Source organism: Triticum dicoccoides, chromosome 3B (assembly GCF_002162155.2).
Source record: "Triticum dicoccoides isolate Atlit2015 ecotype Zavitan chromosome 3B, WEW_v2.0, whole genome shotgun sequence".
Taxonomy (NCBI): domain Eukaryota; kingdom Viridiplantae; phylum Streptophyta; class Magnoliopsida; order Poales; family Poaceae; genus Triticum; species Triticum dicoccoides.
In genome coordinates, this window is record NC_041385.1 from 553666157 (window position 1) to 553680541 (window position 14385).

At 49.2% G+C, this 14385-nt stretch overlaps 1 protein-coding gene across 1 annotated transcript in view; it reads right to left on the bottom strand.

The window, feature by feature from the left end:
• LOC119277036 (calcyclin-binding protein-like) overlaps positions 1 to 733 on the bottom strand; it is a 5172-nt gene extending 4439 nt beyond the window's left edge. Inside the window, exons 1-2 of the mRNA XM_037558241.1 lie at positions 510 to 733; positions 265 to 396 (exon numbers count right to left, since the gene is read on the bottom strand). Of these exons, the coding sequence (XP_037414138.1) occupies positions 265 to 396; positions 510 to 626 (249 nt within the window). The 5' untranslated portion in view covers positions 627 to 733. The remainder of the gene's footprint in view (positions 1 to 264; positions 397 to 509) is intronic.
• Positions 734 to 14385: the final 13652 nt, after the last annotated feature.

Here is a 14385-nt window from a genome sequence, read left to right on the forward strand (position 1 = left end):
CCCCCCTCGAGTCAACAACTCCTGATGAAGATATATTGCATCCTTAATCATTACTGTTTCATTAGTTTACCAGTCAATCGATCGTGCAACAATTGATTAAGATGGCAGCAGCCAAACATTTTGTTTTGACAGTAAGCTTGTTTTATAAACCAGCATTGGACACTGAGCCCAGATGGTGTGAAGTCGATCAACTAATCAGCACATTAGTATTGCCAACGAACAAGAATCGTAAAAAAAAAATATCCCTTTCTCGCAGCAACGTACCCTGATCTTCTCATTGTCCTGGTCCCAGCTGAAGGACCCCAGCGTGACATAGCTCAGACCGGCAGGGGCCGCCGCCGCGACCGCCACCGCCTGCGGCGCCTGCGTCTGCACAGGCGCAGCCCGCGAGGCCAACTGCCAGCGAACAGAGAGACATCAGCTCAATACGAAAACCCGAGTCCACCCAGCGCGCCGGAATGAATCGATCAGCGGAGAGCGCTTGGATGGTGGGGGGAGGAAAGGCAAACCTTGGCGTCGACGCTGCGGATCTCGTTGGAGAGGAGGGAGACGACGCGGGGACGCTTGGCGAGGCCCTCCAGCCGCCGCAGCTCCTCCAGGTCCAGCCGCAACTCGTCCGCCGACATCTCCGGAGCGCTCTCTCTCTCTCTCTCTCCCTCTCTCTCTCCTCTGTTTTTCGTGGCTTGGGGTGGGGGTGTTTGGCCCTTGCGAGGAGGTTTGTAGGGGGTTTCGGTTGGGGCGGAAGGAAGGGGAAGGTTCCAGAGGAGACCAGTAGGGTGGAGGAATGGACGGCTCACTTACGCGGAGAACGATAGACCGGGCCCAAAGCTTTCGTGCCTCCATTTTGGCCTATTATTTGCTACTGACTTAAAGGGTTGGCTCGTGTTAGGCCTGGAATGGACGGTTCACTTACGCGGAGAACGATGGACCGGGCCCAAAGCTTTCGTGCCTCCATTTTGGCCCATTATTTGCTACTGACTTAAAAGGGTTGGCTCCTATTAGCCCGAAATGAGTTTTGTTTACTCCTCGTGTTCATATTTGTGGACTTGTGGGCTAGCGCGGCAGAGGTGTAGAGCATTAGGTCCACTCCAACCACTCCTTAAAAAGAAAAAAGAGAGAGAATAGGTCCAGGCCAACCATCTTCTAAAAAAAAGGTCCATTCAAACCCCTAAAAAAATTGGTCCACCAAAAGAAGGTGAAGAGCATTTGGTGCAACGGTAGGGATGCAAGCAGGTATCTTGCATAGCAGGAATGTATCCGGTGCATCTTACATAAGGCACAATATTGCTAGGTACGCACTTCACACTTTCATTGGGAGTTGGCCGTCATGTCTGATCAGACCAACCCGAAGATCTTTCACTATAAATGATGGGACGATCTAATAAATCTTGCGAGTTTGCCTAATAAATGTATCTGGTGCACCCACCCATATGGTGCAGTACGCACCCGATGTTGGTTATATATCTAAAAATAATATTTTAAATCTGAAAAAATGGTATACTGACACAAACACGATATGAATCAATGTTGTCAAAAAATAGTCAAATAAAAATTGAAAACATAAGTAAAGATATATAAATGTGAAATTTGTTATTAATAGAGATAATGAGTAAAATCTAAAGCCCAACTTATGTTATGTACTTATTCAGTGTCGAATTTGTCATTTTTTTTATCCCAAGCTATGTTTTGAGTTTTGATTTAAAACTTTATGACAACCTTGATTGATGTTGTGCTAATTTTTTTAGATCTTTCTGAACATTCTAAAATGTGTTATGGGGGTCCGGTTCACTGGATGCACCACAAGCACTGGTGCGTCAAACATATTTCGTATGCATAAGCCCGGAAAAACAGGAGGTTAGTTTAAACAAAAATAAATAGGAGCGGAGCGATTACAACTGGCTATGGAAGCAAGGCGACCGCTGGATCGAAAACCTTAGCCACACCAACATCTATTCCACTCAAAAGAGATGACGTCAACTGTCACATGCCACCGATGATGGAACCAGCACATCGCAACCTCTGAATGATGCTACCATTATCTTTGCCACATAGACACACATGCCACCGCACCATCGACCACCATCGCCCACCGTCTGTCGCTTGTGCGTAGCCTAAAGGGGATGAGCAGAGGAATGAAGGCCTTCGAAGACGGCCCTTCAATAGGATGGTGACTTTAAGGTCGCCATCCAAACTAGCAAGGCGGATCCAAGGCTTTCATTGGGAGTCCAAGGATCCGGTTTAAGGAAGATGGACTCCACGACGGTGCCAACAAGAAGGAAACAACGTGAAAGGGCGTCGACATCATCGACACAGAGGAAGCCAAGCAGAAATTTCGCCTGGAGCACCATCGACTAGTCATCCCCCCATGATATCGGCCACCATCTAGCCGTTGAGACACGCACCTTGCCGCGGCACGAGCAAGTCAAATCCAGCCCAAGCAATCTGGCCACCACCCGCACCAACGTCGCCAGCCCCATGCCTCCACCATGGGTGCCCCAACATGGAGCCACGCATCTTAAAACCCTAAGGTGTAGAAAGGTTGAACTAAAAAAAAGATCGAGCAATCATCTGTTATGTGAAAAAAATCATCTGTTGAAGAACCTCGTCGCCTGTGTGATTTCATTAGATAATTGGTGTTGATATAGTGTTTACTGTAGTTTGCCGATCGTGACTCGGATCACTTTCGGTTTTTTTTTCCTCGGCACACATAGTTTTAGTCTTATATGACTTTGCTATTTGTCGTCGTGTTTTTCTCGGCACACATAGCTTTGTGTTGGTTGTGTGCATCATAACTAAACAGAGGCCGGGTGTGTGTTTTTTGAGTTTGTATCCTTTTGATGCTCCTTTTCGAGCTAATAAAATCTACCCTTTGCTTTAAAAAAAAAAATTGTCGGAAAAAAATGTGAGAAATGGAAAGACAAGAGAAAGATGCTCTCCGATCCGCACCCGCGATCTACACTTAACGTGGGAACCTTTGCGTGCTGTGTACCGATACTAGCTGCGCGTGGTGACTCTGCCCTACACCACGCAGAGCAAAGGCCACAACATTAATACTCCTTTCGTTCTTTTAGTTCGCATATAAAATTTGGTTAAAGTCAAATTTTATAAAGTTTGACCAACTTTAAAGGAAAAAATATCAACATTTACAATACTAAAGCTATATGGTATGAAAGTTAATTTCATGATGCATCTAACAATGTTGATTTCATATTGTGAATCTTAATATATTTTTCTATAAACTTACTCAAAGTTAACAAAGTTTGACTTTGATCAAATCTTATATGCGGACTAAAAAAACGGAGGAAGTACGGAGCTACACTGTTCCACGAACCAGAAAATGTGTGCCCCCCATGGCTGGTACAGTTGCGATCGTCGACACTGTAGGTGCTATAGACGTTTACAGCGCGCGCATTACCGCAAAGCCCCTCTACCAGGAACCAACCAACAGCTTGGCATGTCTCCCGATCCCCAGCATCTCAAGATTTCTGAAACCGTCCACCCCAAGTAAAAACTAGCGACATGTACGTACACTGTGATAGATTTTCTCCAGTATATCTGAACGAGGCATGCCATTGCAGAATGCTTGTCATGCATGTTTTCACGCTCAGACGCAGAGAAACGGTGCGGTACACGGTCACCAACCAGCACGTGCATGGTTAACAAAGAGCAGAGCTCTCAAGTGGTACCATGCATGTATCTCTCGTCCTAGCTCGTTTTTTTTTTCGAAACGGAGGCATAAGATTTGCCTCATCAATTAAATAAGAAGAGAATAGAGTTTAGAGTTTTACAACACCCACAAATATGGCATGACAATTACTCGCCCATAAAAATATCTTCTAATTTCTTTGCACCCGCGGTCACCCAAAACTTGGCCTCATCGATAATGGCAGTGAAAAGAATGGTCGTTGGCGCACTCTTATGACGAAACACCCGTGCATTTCTTTCATTCCAAATGGTCCAGAAGACAAGCATGGTGAGAGAGGCCAAAGCTTGCCGGTTGGGGTTGCGATTGTCGGTTCTCTTGTCCCACCATTCGTAGACGGATTCATCCGTGTGCCACTCGGATGTATCTATGTGTGCGAGACCAAGCCTCTCAATGAGAGACTTCCATATCCGAATTGTAAAGCGGCACTTGAAGAAAATATGGGCACCCGTTTCTTGCTCCCTATTGCAAAGTTTGCAGAGGCCACAATTTGGCCAACCTCGTCGCTGTAAACGATCGGCGGTCCAAATCCTATCTTGTATTGCCAACCACGCAAAGAATTTAACCTTTGGAGGTGCCCATGCCTTCCAAACCATACGGTCCAAGGGGGAAAGAGTCAAGCCTAGGAATTGAGCCTCGTACGCAGTGGTCGCCGTGTATACCCCGTCGTTCGCGTGCTTCCAGATGATGGTATCTTCGGTTTGCTCATGAAGGTGGACATCATTCAGGAGCATCCAAAGAGTGAAAAATTTCCGAATGTGGGCTGCGGTTACAACCGCGACTTGGTTGATCTTGAGTATCCAAGCATTCCCCTTGAGGGCCTCACGGACCTTCCAACTCTTTCTTTTCGAGGCCTCAAAGATGAGCGGTGCAATATCCTTAGGTTTGCGACCAAGGAGCCATGGGGAGTCCCAAAAAGGCGTTTTGGCACCATCTCCCACCGTGATAGTCGTAGAAGCATAGAAAAACTTGAATTCCTCGACGGTGCAGGGGTTTCCCAGGCCAACCCATAATTTGCCGGGCTCGCTCCATTCATACCACAACCATCGAAGCCGCAAAGCACGTGCGAATTTATCGGTGTTGAGCACCCCCAGGCCATCGTATTTTTTTGATCTACAAACCACCTTCCAGTTGACCTTGCATTTGGCTCCCGTTGTCTTGTCCGCACCGGATCAAAGGAAAGCCCCGTTTTGGGCACATCACATGCAGCAAGTGCGAATTTCCTGCGTCGTACAGACAGACGCGATGGACGCCAATAAACCGGCACAACCACTCCGGCGACCGGGCCAGCGGCTACCGGCACCAACACGCATAACAATAAAGCCGGAAAAATCCAGTTCACGATCCACACCCACCTCCGGTCTCCACGGACGGACTTCGCGGCGTGTCATCCCGACTGGCCGAGCCACTGGACCATGCGTGCATGCGCCACTAGCAAGCCGAGGAGTTGGTGCCGGTGCCCCAGGGCCAGGGGCCAGGTCTGAACTCCCGACGCCGTGCATGCATGCATGCATGATGCATGCGACCGGCCGGCCGGCTGGCTACCTGCCACCGGGCTGTCCTCATCAATGGCAGCGAGCGACGACGGAGGGTCGGGCCACCCCGGACAGACAGACACGTATGTGCGTGTGTGGACTGGACTGGAACAGCCTGCGCGGCGGAGCCCATGGTCATGGGCCAGGCGGCAGCAGAGCTCCAACAGCTAGCGACATGCCACTCATGTCCTGCGTCTGCGTCTGCGTGCGCGCGACGGGCAAAAGCCAAGCCAAGCGCTCGCTGCGACTGCGTGCCTCCTCCTCCGCCTCTCGCGCCCCTGTGCCATGCCATCGCTTGGCCTTGCACCACCTGCCCGCCTTTCGCACTGCCCGGTCCTATAAATGTGAGCACCCAGTGTCTGCCTCTGCCTCTGCCGCGTCGCAGCGAGCAGCGAGCTTCCACAATTTTGAAATCGATGCTGCCGTGCGGGTGTTCAGTCCCTTGCTGTTCACCTGTCTTGGGTACCCTTGTAGCTCGTTTTTTATCCCCTACTGATCAATGAATTTGGTAGTCAATCTACCAACATTCAAAAAACAATTTTGAAATCGATGCTGTGTGCACTGCACTGCTGAAGCTTATCGTCCCAAAGGCAGCCCAAGCCCAGAGCTCGGGCCACCATCCTTGACTTGCTGTTTGATTTCTAGCCACATATTGCCACACTTTGCCGCATCTCAGCTTAGACAAATTTAATCATGTTAGGTAGATGTTTGGTTTTAGCCACATTTAAAACAAGAATTTTTTTATGAGCAGTGAACTCAACACGTCATAAACACAAAAAGTATGGCAAAATGCCCTTAGACAAGCCAAAGTGTTGCTAACAATTTGAGCAATTCAAGTTAGACAAGTGTGGCAAAAATAATGTGGCAACATAAGAGCATTTCGAGCCGTTCGACCCCCAGCGCACCCGGCGATAGCGTTCTGGTCAGTGCGCCGGCGGGTTTTTCGCACTGGGGGCGATACAGTTCACAGCCGCGCCCCCAGGTTTTGGCCCCAAGACGCACATAAATTCAAACTTGTCTTTTCCCGCTGCCAAAGAAACGCCACATGTTCGGCGATCAACGACAATCTGCCACAAAGTTCGGCGATCACCATGCCACAGTTCGGCGATCAAACATAAACGATAGTTCGGTGCTCAAAAGGAAGGATGCATAGACAAAGGAATGCATCAAACGACGGGCTCCTCGGGCGTGGGACTGGCCGGCGCCGGCGTCGGCGTGCTCGGGCTGTTCGGCGTCGTCGTGGCTTCTGTGCTCGGGCTGTTCAGCGTCGGCGTGGCCTCTATGCTGGGCATCAGCGTGGCTTCACCCCTAGGGATGGACGTCGACGTTGGGGTCAGCGTGGCCGTAGGCGCGGTGGTCGAAGACATCTAGTTCAAGATGAGGCCGCGCTCCGCCAAGTACCACGCCTTGACCTGCTCGTCCATCGTCAACATGTCCGCCCCCATCAAGAACGCTAGGTCAGTGTTCCTCTTCTTCGCGGCGATGTTGGTCCGGAGTACATCAAGCTTGACGGTGATGTTCGTCATCAACGTCGACCACCGCGCCTCCAATTTCTCCTTCCTCTTCGCAGCGTGGTCCTTGGTGTTGGTGATGCATTGCTTGATCGACAATTGCAGCCGCTCGCCAGCCGGCGCATCGTCCTTGGCTGCCTTGGCCTTTTTGTTGCCATTGGGGCGCCCATCCGCCACCCCCGGGGCGGGCGCGTCCGGCTTGCACGTCTCCTTGGCCTTGGCGAGGGTGCGCCGGACGTTCGTCCACTTCTCGCACTTCTCGATCCGGATGAACATGTGCAGGTACTTGAACTCGATGTCGCTGCTGTCCTGGCGATACATGGTGAACATCTGAACCATATGCGCAACCAAAGAACAAGTGTCCGCGACATACACGGCGAAAAGAAGCGAGAGCCGGCGGTTGTGCATATCTGACCCTCGACGTTGGCGCCGCTTTCCAGGTGAGTCGCGATCTCCTCGACGATCCCATGCCATTTATTGCAGGCCGTCTGGATGATCGCCCAATGGTTCGCCATGGCCTTCGGGCCACGCTACATGTGGATGGTGGCGAAGTAGGGGTCGACCAGCTTGCGCTCATCGAACGCCGACTTGATACGCATCCAGTACGTGTCGGTGTTCTGGATCGCGCCGGTGATCGGGTTGAGGCTGGCGGTCTTCCATGCTTCGGCGAGGCACTCGTCTTCTTTGGACGTCCACTTGACGCGTGGCTCGCCCGTCCAGCCCCCCCGCTTCTTCTTTTTCCCTTTCCTCGCCAGCACCGGCGTCGGTTCCATCTCCTCCTCTTCCTCCTCCCCATCTTCTTTGCCTTCATCGAGCTCGTCGTCCATGTCGCCATTGGTGTCCACTGTGTCGTCTTACGCGTGGAACCCGGGGAAGGAGGCGGCGGCGACCGAGCCGCTTGTGATGATCTCGTCTATGTCGGCTTCCGTCGCGTTAGGGTTGCCGAAATGTGACGACGAGGCTTGCGAGAAGGGCAGGGCGCCACAGTGTAGAGGCATCGTCAGGGAGGTTGTGTACGCCGGCGGCGAGTAGTTGTAAGGGGGTACTAGACGCTGGCGAATGCGGGCAAGGGAGTGCACTGGTCGGGGTTCAGCTAGGAGGGTGAGACGCGCTGGTCGTGTGGAAAGGTGATGTTGGGGTTGAATCCACCATGCGCGTCGCCGTCGGCGTAGCCAGGCGAGGGTGTGTACTCCCAGTGCGGTGGCGGCGGCGAGCCGTGGCCGCCGGGCGGATTCATCATCCCCGCGCGTGACGCCTCTGCCTGCTCCGCCGCCACTGACGTGGTCGCGTCCCGGGCCCTCTTGGTGTTGAGCCCGTTTCGTCGCTCAATGGTGACAGCCTCCCGGCGCTGAACTTCCGCCCTCCACTCAGCGTTCGACATGCCAGACATTTTTGCCATCGGCTCCCTCGGCTTCCTATGCTTCAGTTAGGTGGAATCGACAGCAACGCGAGGGGCCGAATACTTCTTTGGCGGCATGGCGGGATGGCGGACGGATGGCGGGGAGCGGGAGGAGAATGGCGGGAGAAGAGCACTAGTAGAAAATAGGGCTTTGGTCCAGGCCAGATAAGCCCATTAATCCCGGTTCAACCATGAACCGGGACCCATGGGGGCATAGGTCCCAGTTCGTGAGGCCAGGGGGCGGCCAGGCCTCGTGGGGCATTGGTCCCGGTTCGTCTGGCCCCTCTGGTCCCGGTTCCAGACACAAACCGGGACCAAAGGGCCTTGCTCCTGGCCCACAATCATTAGTCCCGGTTCGTGGCTGGAACCAGGACCAGATGTGGTCTTTTAGTCCCGGTCCCAGCCACGAATCGGGACCAATGAGATGCCTATATATACCCCCATGCCCGCGAGCAGAGCAGTGGAGTGCTCTGTTTTTTTTTGGCCGGACGTGGGAGAGCTTTGTGGTGCTCTAGATCACCTCCTATGCACATGAGGTGTTCGATGAAATGCCCAAGCCACACTTAAACTTTCTCCTCTCGAAGCTCCTTGTCCAAGGTCCATTTTCCTCGAGATTTGTCTAGATTTGATGATCCGTCCTGTCCCATCCCCGTCCTCACCGCCGTTGATCGCCCGCGCCGATCTCATCGCCGGCACCACCATGGTGATCCTCTTGATGCTATGTTCTTCCTAAAAGAAAAAAGTTCTTACTTGTATGATTTAGATAGATACTTGTGTAATTTTCTTACTTTTATTATTGTTTGTTATTATATAGTGCAATGGTTTTGGTATCCGCCTCCGTCGGCCCTCGTCCTATCTATGATTCGGATGTGGTATATATTATCTTTTATAACTATTTGGTTCATTTAGTGTTTATGACAATTATGCCGACCAACATGACATAGATTTTTTTATCTAGGAGGTATGTGAACCAGAAATTCCAACCGACCCTATTGTCGAGAGGTTAAATTTAGTTGAAGAAGAAAACAATTACTTGAAGGAAAAATTGAAAAAAAATGAGGAGGAGAAGATGATATTGGAGTTGCATGTTGCGGATGTCGTCGATGATCACAAGATTAAGATGGATGCAATGCGCTTGAAGATTATAAAGATTAGAAAATATGTCATCCATACCGAGGCTTGGTATCATTATGCCGTTGGATCAATTGTTACGTTAGTTGCGATTATGATCGCATTTGTTGTTGCATTGAAATGTTTTACATAGTTTCAATGTATGGTATAATTAGATGCTCTAGAGAGTTATATGTTGTTCAATGATAACTATGTATGTACTTTGGTTTTAATGTGATGATGAACTTTTATTAATTTGGTCACGTGTCTATCCATGATGTTCTGTAATGGTTTTTGACACACTTAATTATATATAATACACGCAGATGAACCGACAATGGATGTACGATAACAAACGCACCTCCGAGTACACTAAGGGTGTGCATAATGTCCTTGCAGTGGCTGAGGCAAACAAGCAGAATGGTTTTATGTGTTGTCCATGCCCTATATGTGGGAATACGAGGTCTTACTCTGACTCGAAAACCCTTCACACCCACCTGCTTTATAAGGGTTTCATGCCACACTATAATGTTTGGACCAAGCACGGAGAAAGAGGGGTTATGATGGAAGACAGCGAAGAAGAAGAGGCTGATGACAACTATGTGCCCCCTGAATACAGTGATGCTGCAACGGGGGAAGCTGAAGATCAAGAGGAACCAGACGATGTGCCCGATGATGATCTTCCCTGGGTCATTGTTGATGCAAAGAGACATTGTGAAAGTGTAAAGGAGAAGCTGAAGTTCGATCGCATGTTAGAGGATCACAAAAAATGGTTGTATCTGAAGGAAATATGCCCTAGAGGCAATAATAAATTTATTATTTATTTCCTTATTTCATGATAAATGTTTATTATTCATGCTAGAATTGTATTAATTGGAAACTTAGTACATGTGTGAATACATAGACAAAACATAGTGTCCCTAGTATGCCTCTACTAGACTAGCTCGTTAATCAAAGATGGTTATCTTTCCTAACCATAGACATGTGTTGTCATGTGATGAACGGGATCACATCATTAGGAGAATGATGTGATGGACATGACCCATCCGTTAGCTTAGCATTATGATCGTTACATTTTCATTGCTACTGCTCTCTTCATGACTTATACATGTCCCCCAGACTATGATATTATGCAACTCCCGAATACCATAGGAACACTTTGTGTGCTACTGATGTCTACTACACAACCTTCTTCTTGTAGACGTTGTTGGGCCTGCAAGTGCACAGGTTTGTAGGACAGTAGCAAATTTCCCTCAAGTGGATGACCTAAGGTTTATCAATCCGTAGGAGGCGTAGGATGAAGATGGTCTCTCTCAAGCAACCCTGCAACCAAATAACAAAGAGTCTCTTGTGTCCCCAACACACCCAATACAATGGTGAATTGTATAGGTGCACTAGTTCGGCGAAGAGATGGTGATACAAGTGCAATATGGATAGTAGATAAAGGTATTTGTAATCTGAAATTATAAAAACAGCAAGGTAACTAATGTCAAAAGTGAGCGTAAACGGTATTGCAATGGTAGGAAACAAGGCATAGGGTTCATACTTTCACTAGTGCAAGTTCTCTCAACAATAATAACATAGATAGATCATATAACAATCCCTCAACATGCAACAAAGAGTCACTCCAAAGCGACTAATAGCGGAGAACAAACGAAGAGATTATGGTAGGGTACAAAACCACCTCAAAGTTATTCTTTCGGGTCAATCTATTCAAGAGTTCGTACTAGAATAACACCTTAAGACACAAATCAACCAAAACCTTAATGTCACCTAGATACTCCATTGTCACCTCAAGTATCCGTGGGCATGATTATACAATATGCATCACACAATCTCAGATTCATCTATTCAACCAACACAAAGTACTTCAAAGAGTGCCCCAAAGTTTCTACCAGAGAGTCAAGAACGTGTGCCAACCCCTATGCATAGGTTCATGGGCGGAACCCGCAAGTTGGTCACCAAAACATACATCAAGTGGCACATGATATCCCATTGTCACCACAGATAAGCACGACAAGACATACATCAAGTGTTCTCATAAAAGACTCAATCCGATAAGATAACTTCAAAGGGAAAACTCAATTCATCACAAGAGAGTAGAGGGGGAGAAACATCATAAGATCCAACTACAATAGCAAAGCTCGGGATACATCAAGATCGTGCCATAGAGGGAACACGAGAGAGAATACGAGAGAGAGAGATCAAACACATAGCTACTGGTACATACCCTCAGCTCCGAGGGTGAACTACTCCCTCCTCGTCATGGATAGCGCCGGGATGATGAAGATGGCCACCGGTGATGGGATCCCCCTCCGGCAGGGTGCCGGAACGGGCTCCCGAGAAGTTTCTGGTGGCTACAGAGGCTTGCGGCGGCGGAACTCCCGATCTATCTTGATGTTCGATGTTTTTAGGATACGTAGGCTTATATAGGCGAAAGAAGTCGGTCGGGGGGTGCTCGAGGGGCCCAAGAGATAGGGGGCGCGCCCAGTAGGGGGGCTCCTATCTCCTGGCCTCCTAGAGGCTCTTCTGACGTGAACTCCAAGTCTCCTGGGTGATATTCTTCCAACAAATCACGCTGCCGAAGGTTTCATTCCGTTTGGACTCCGTTTGATATTCCTTTTCTTCGAAATACTGAAATAGGCAAAAAAACATCAATATGGGCTGGGCCTCCGGTTAATAGGTTAGTCCCAAAAGTAATATAAAAGTGTATAATAAAGCCCGTAATCATTCAAAACAGATAATAAAATAGCATGAATGCTTCATAAATTATAGATACGTTGGAACGTATCAACATCCCCAAGCTTAATTCCTGCTCGTCCTCGAGTAGGTAAATGATAAAAGAAAAGAATTTATGAAGTGTGAAATGCTACCTAGCATAATTCTCAATGTAATTTTCTTTATTGTGGCATGAATGTTCAGATCCAAATGATTCAAAATAAAAGTTCATATTGATAAAAGAAATAGTAATACTTCAAGCATACTAATCAAAACAATCATGTCTTCTCAAAATAACATGGCAAAAGAAAGTTCATCCCTACAAAATCATATAGTTAGGCTATGCTTCATTTTTGTCACACAAAGATGTTCCCAACTTCTATACCCCCGATGACAAGCCAAGCAATTGTTTCATACTTAAACAATCTCAAACTTTTTCAACCTTCACGCAATACATGAGCGTGAGCCATGGATATAACACTATAGGTGGAATAGAATATGATGATGGGGATTGTGTGGAGAAGACAAAAAAAAGAGAAAGTCTCACATTGACGAGGATAATCAACGGGCTATGGAGATGTCCATCAATTGATGTCAACATGAGGAGTAGGGATTGCCATGCAACGAATGCACTAGAGCTAAAAATGAATGCTCAACAAAAGAAAACTAGTGGGTGTGCATCCAACTTGCTTGCTCACAAAGACCTAGGGCATTTGAGGAAGCCCATCGTAGGAATATACAAGCCAAGTTCTATAACAAAATAAAATGACATTCCAAGTAAAACACATATCCTGTGGTGAATAAAAATATAGCTCCAAGTAAAGTTACCGATGAACGAAGACGAAAGAGGGGATGCCTTCCGGGGCATCCCCAAGCTTAGGCTCTTGGTTGTCCTTAGATATTACCTTGGGGTGCCTTGGGCATCCCCAAGCTTAGGCTCTTACCACTCCTTATGTGACGCCTGGATAGTTAAGCTATAGTAACCCTCTGCTAATTATGCCAGGTCACCTCGGTTATTTTAGATAAACTCACGTTGATTCGAAACCGATTCCAATTCAATTTCAAAACCAAGGCAAACAACAAAAATTTTCAAACATTGGAATTAAAATGTTCACGTCGTGCCAGATGTTGCTTAGGTGATTATGGTGGTGAAACCAATCTTTTATGAAATGCTTAACTACACTAAAATGATTTAAATAGTAGCAAACCTAATTATTAAATGCCTTTACAAATTAATAAATTATCAAACTAAATTATTTGGGGACTAGACTTTTTGTGACAGTGGACTAAACTGAAATACTAAATTAGATGCTAAGTATATATTTTACAGAAACTAAAATAATAGGAAACAAAGATAAAACAAAAATAAGAGAAAACAGTAAAAAAAATAAAAGAAAAGTGACAAAAAAATGCAACCCCCCGCCCCTGGCCAAATGGGCCAAAAGGCCTGCTGGCAAGCCCACTGGCCTGACCGGCCCGTCCCCACTCCCTTATCCCCTGGTGCCAAAACCCTAACCCCCTGACCGCACACCACTTCCCTCCACTCCCTCGTTCTCTTCTCTCCCTTCCCGATCCAATCTCGATCGGGGAAACGATCCCTGTCGCCCCTCGCTCGAGGCCACCGCACCCCTCACGCCCGATCCCGCCCGTCGCTGTCCTCCACCGCCCCCAACCGCTCTGCCTCCCCCACTCCACTTCCTAGCAGCCACCACGGCGCCTAGCGCCCTCTGCCTACCCTGATGCTCCACGGTCGCCAGGCGCACGCCGGCCCTCAACTCGCCGGCGACGACCTCCTCCTCCCCGTGCTGGTTCTGGGCACCTTGACACCGTCGCCAACCACCGCCACCTCATCGATGTCGCCCGGTGCTGCTCCACCATCGCCTGCCTCCTCAACCCCCCTCTTACGTGGATCCGGTCAGGGGCAATCGATGCCCCCGACGCCCTGCGCCAATGCCGGACCACCCCAGCCGGAGCCATCCCGCCACCCGCCGTCGTCGGCGCCGCCTCCCCGTCTACATCGCTCGTCCCCATCCTCCTCCTTGCCGGACACCATCGAGCCACAACACCCTCTTCCCTACAACGAACGTGAGCACGCCTCGTGCTCCCTTTCTGCCCTCCTATGGTGGCCATGCCCCGCTCCTACCACTGGCCGCCCCTTGTCTCATGCGCCTCGCTCTGCTCCAGACCGTGGCCGCCTTCGCCGGCCAGCGCTCGTGTGCGCGCGGCCCCGTTAGGCCTTGCCCTGCCTCTGCTCCGCCTGCCACTGCGGCCTCACCGTGCCGCCTGCTGGCCTCCCCTGGTCGGCGATCGCGTCGTTGGCCTCGCCTGGGTCGCACCTGACCAGGCTTGGGCGCCCACGCCCGTGCGCCTGCGCCCGTAACCGCGCCCGAACCGCCAAGGCCCTTTTAG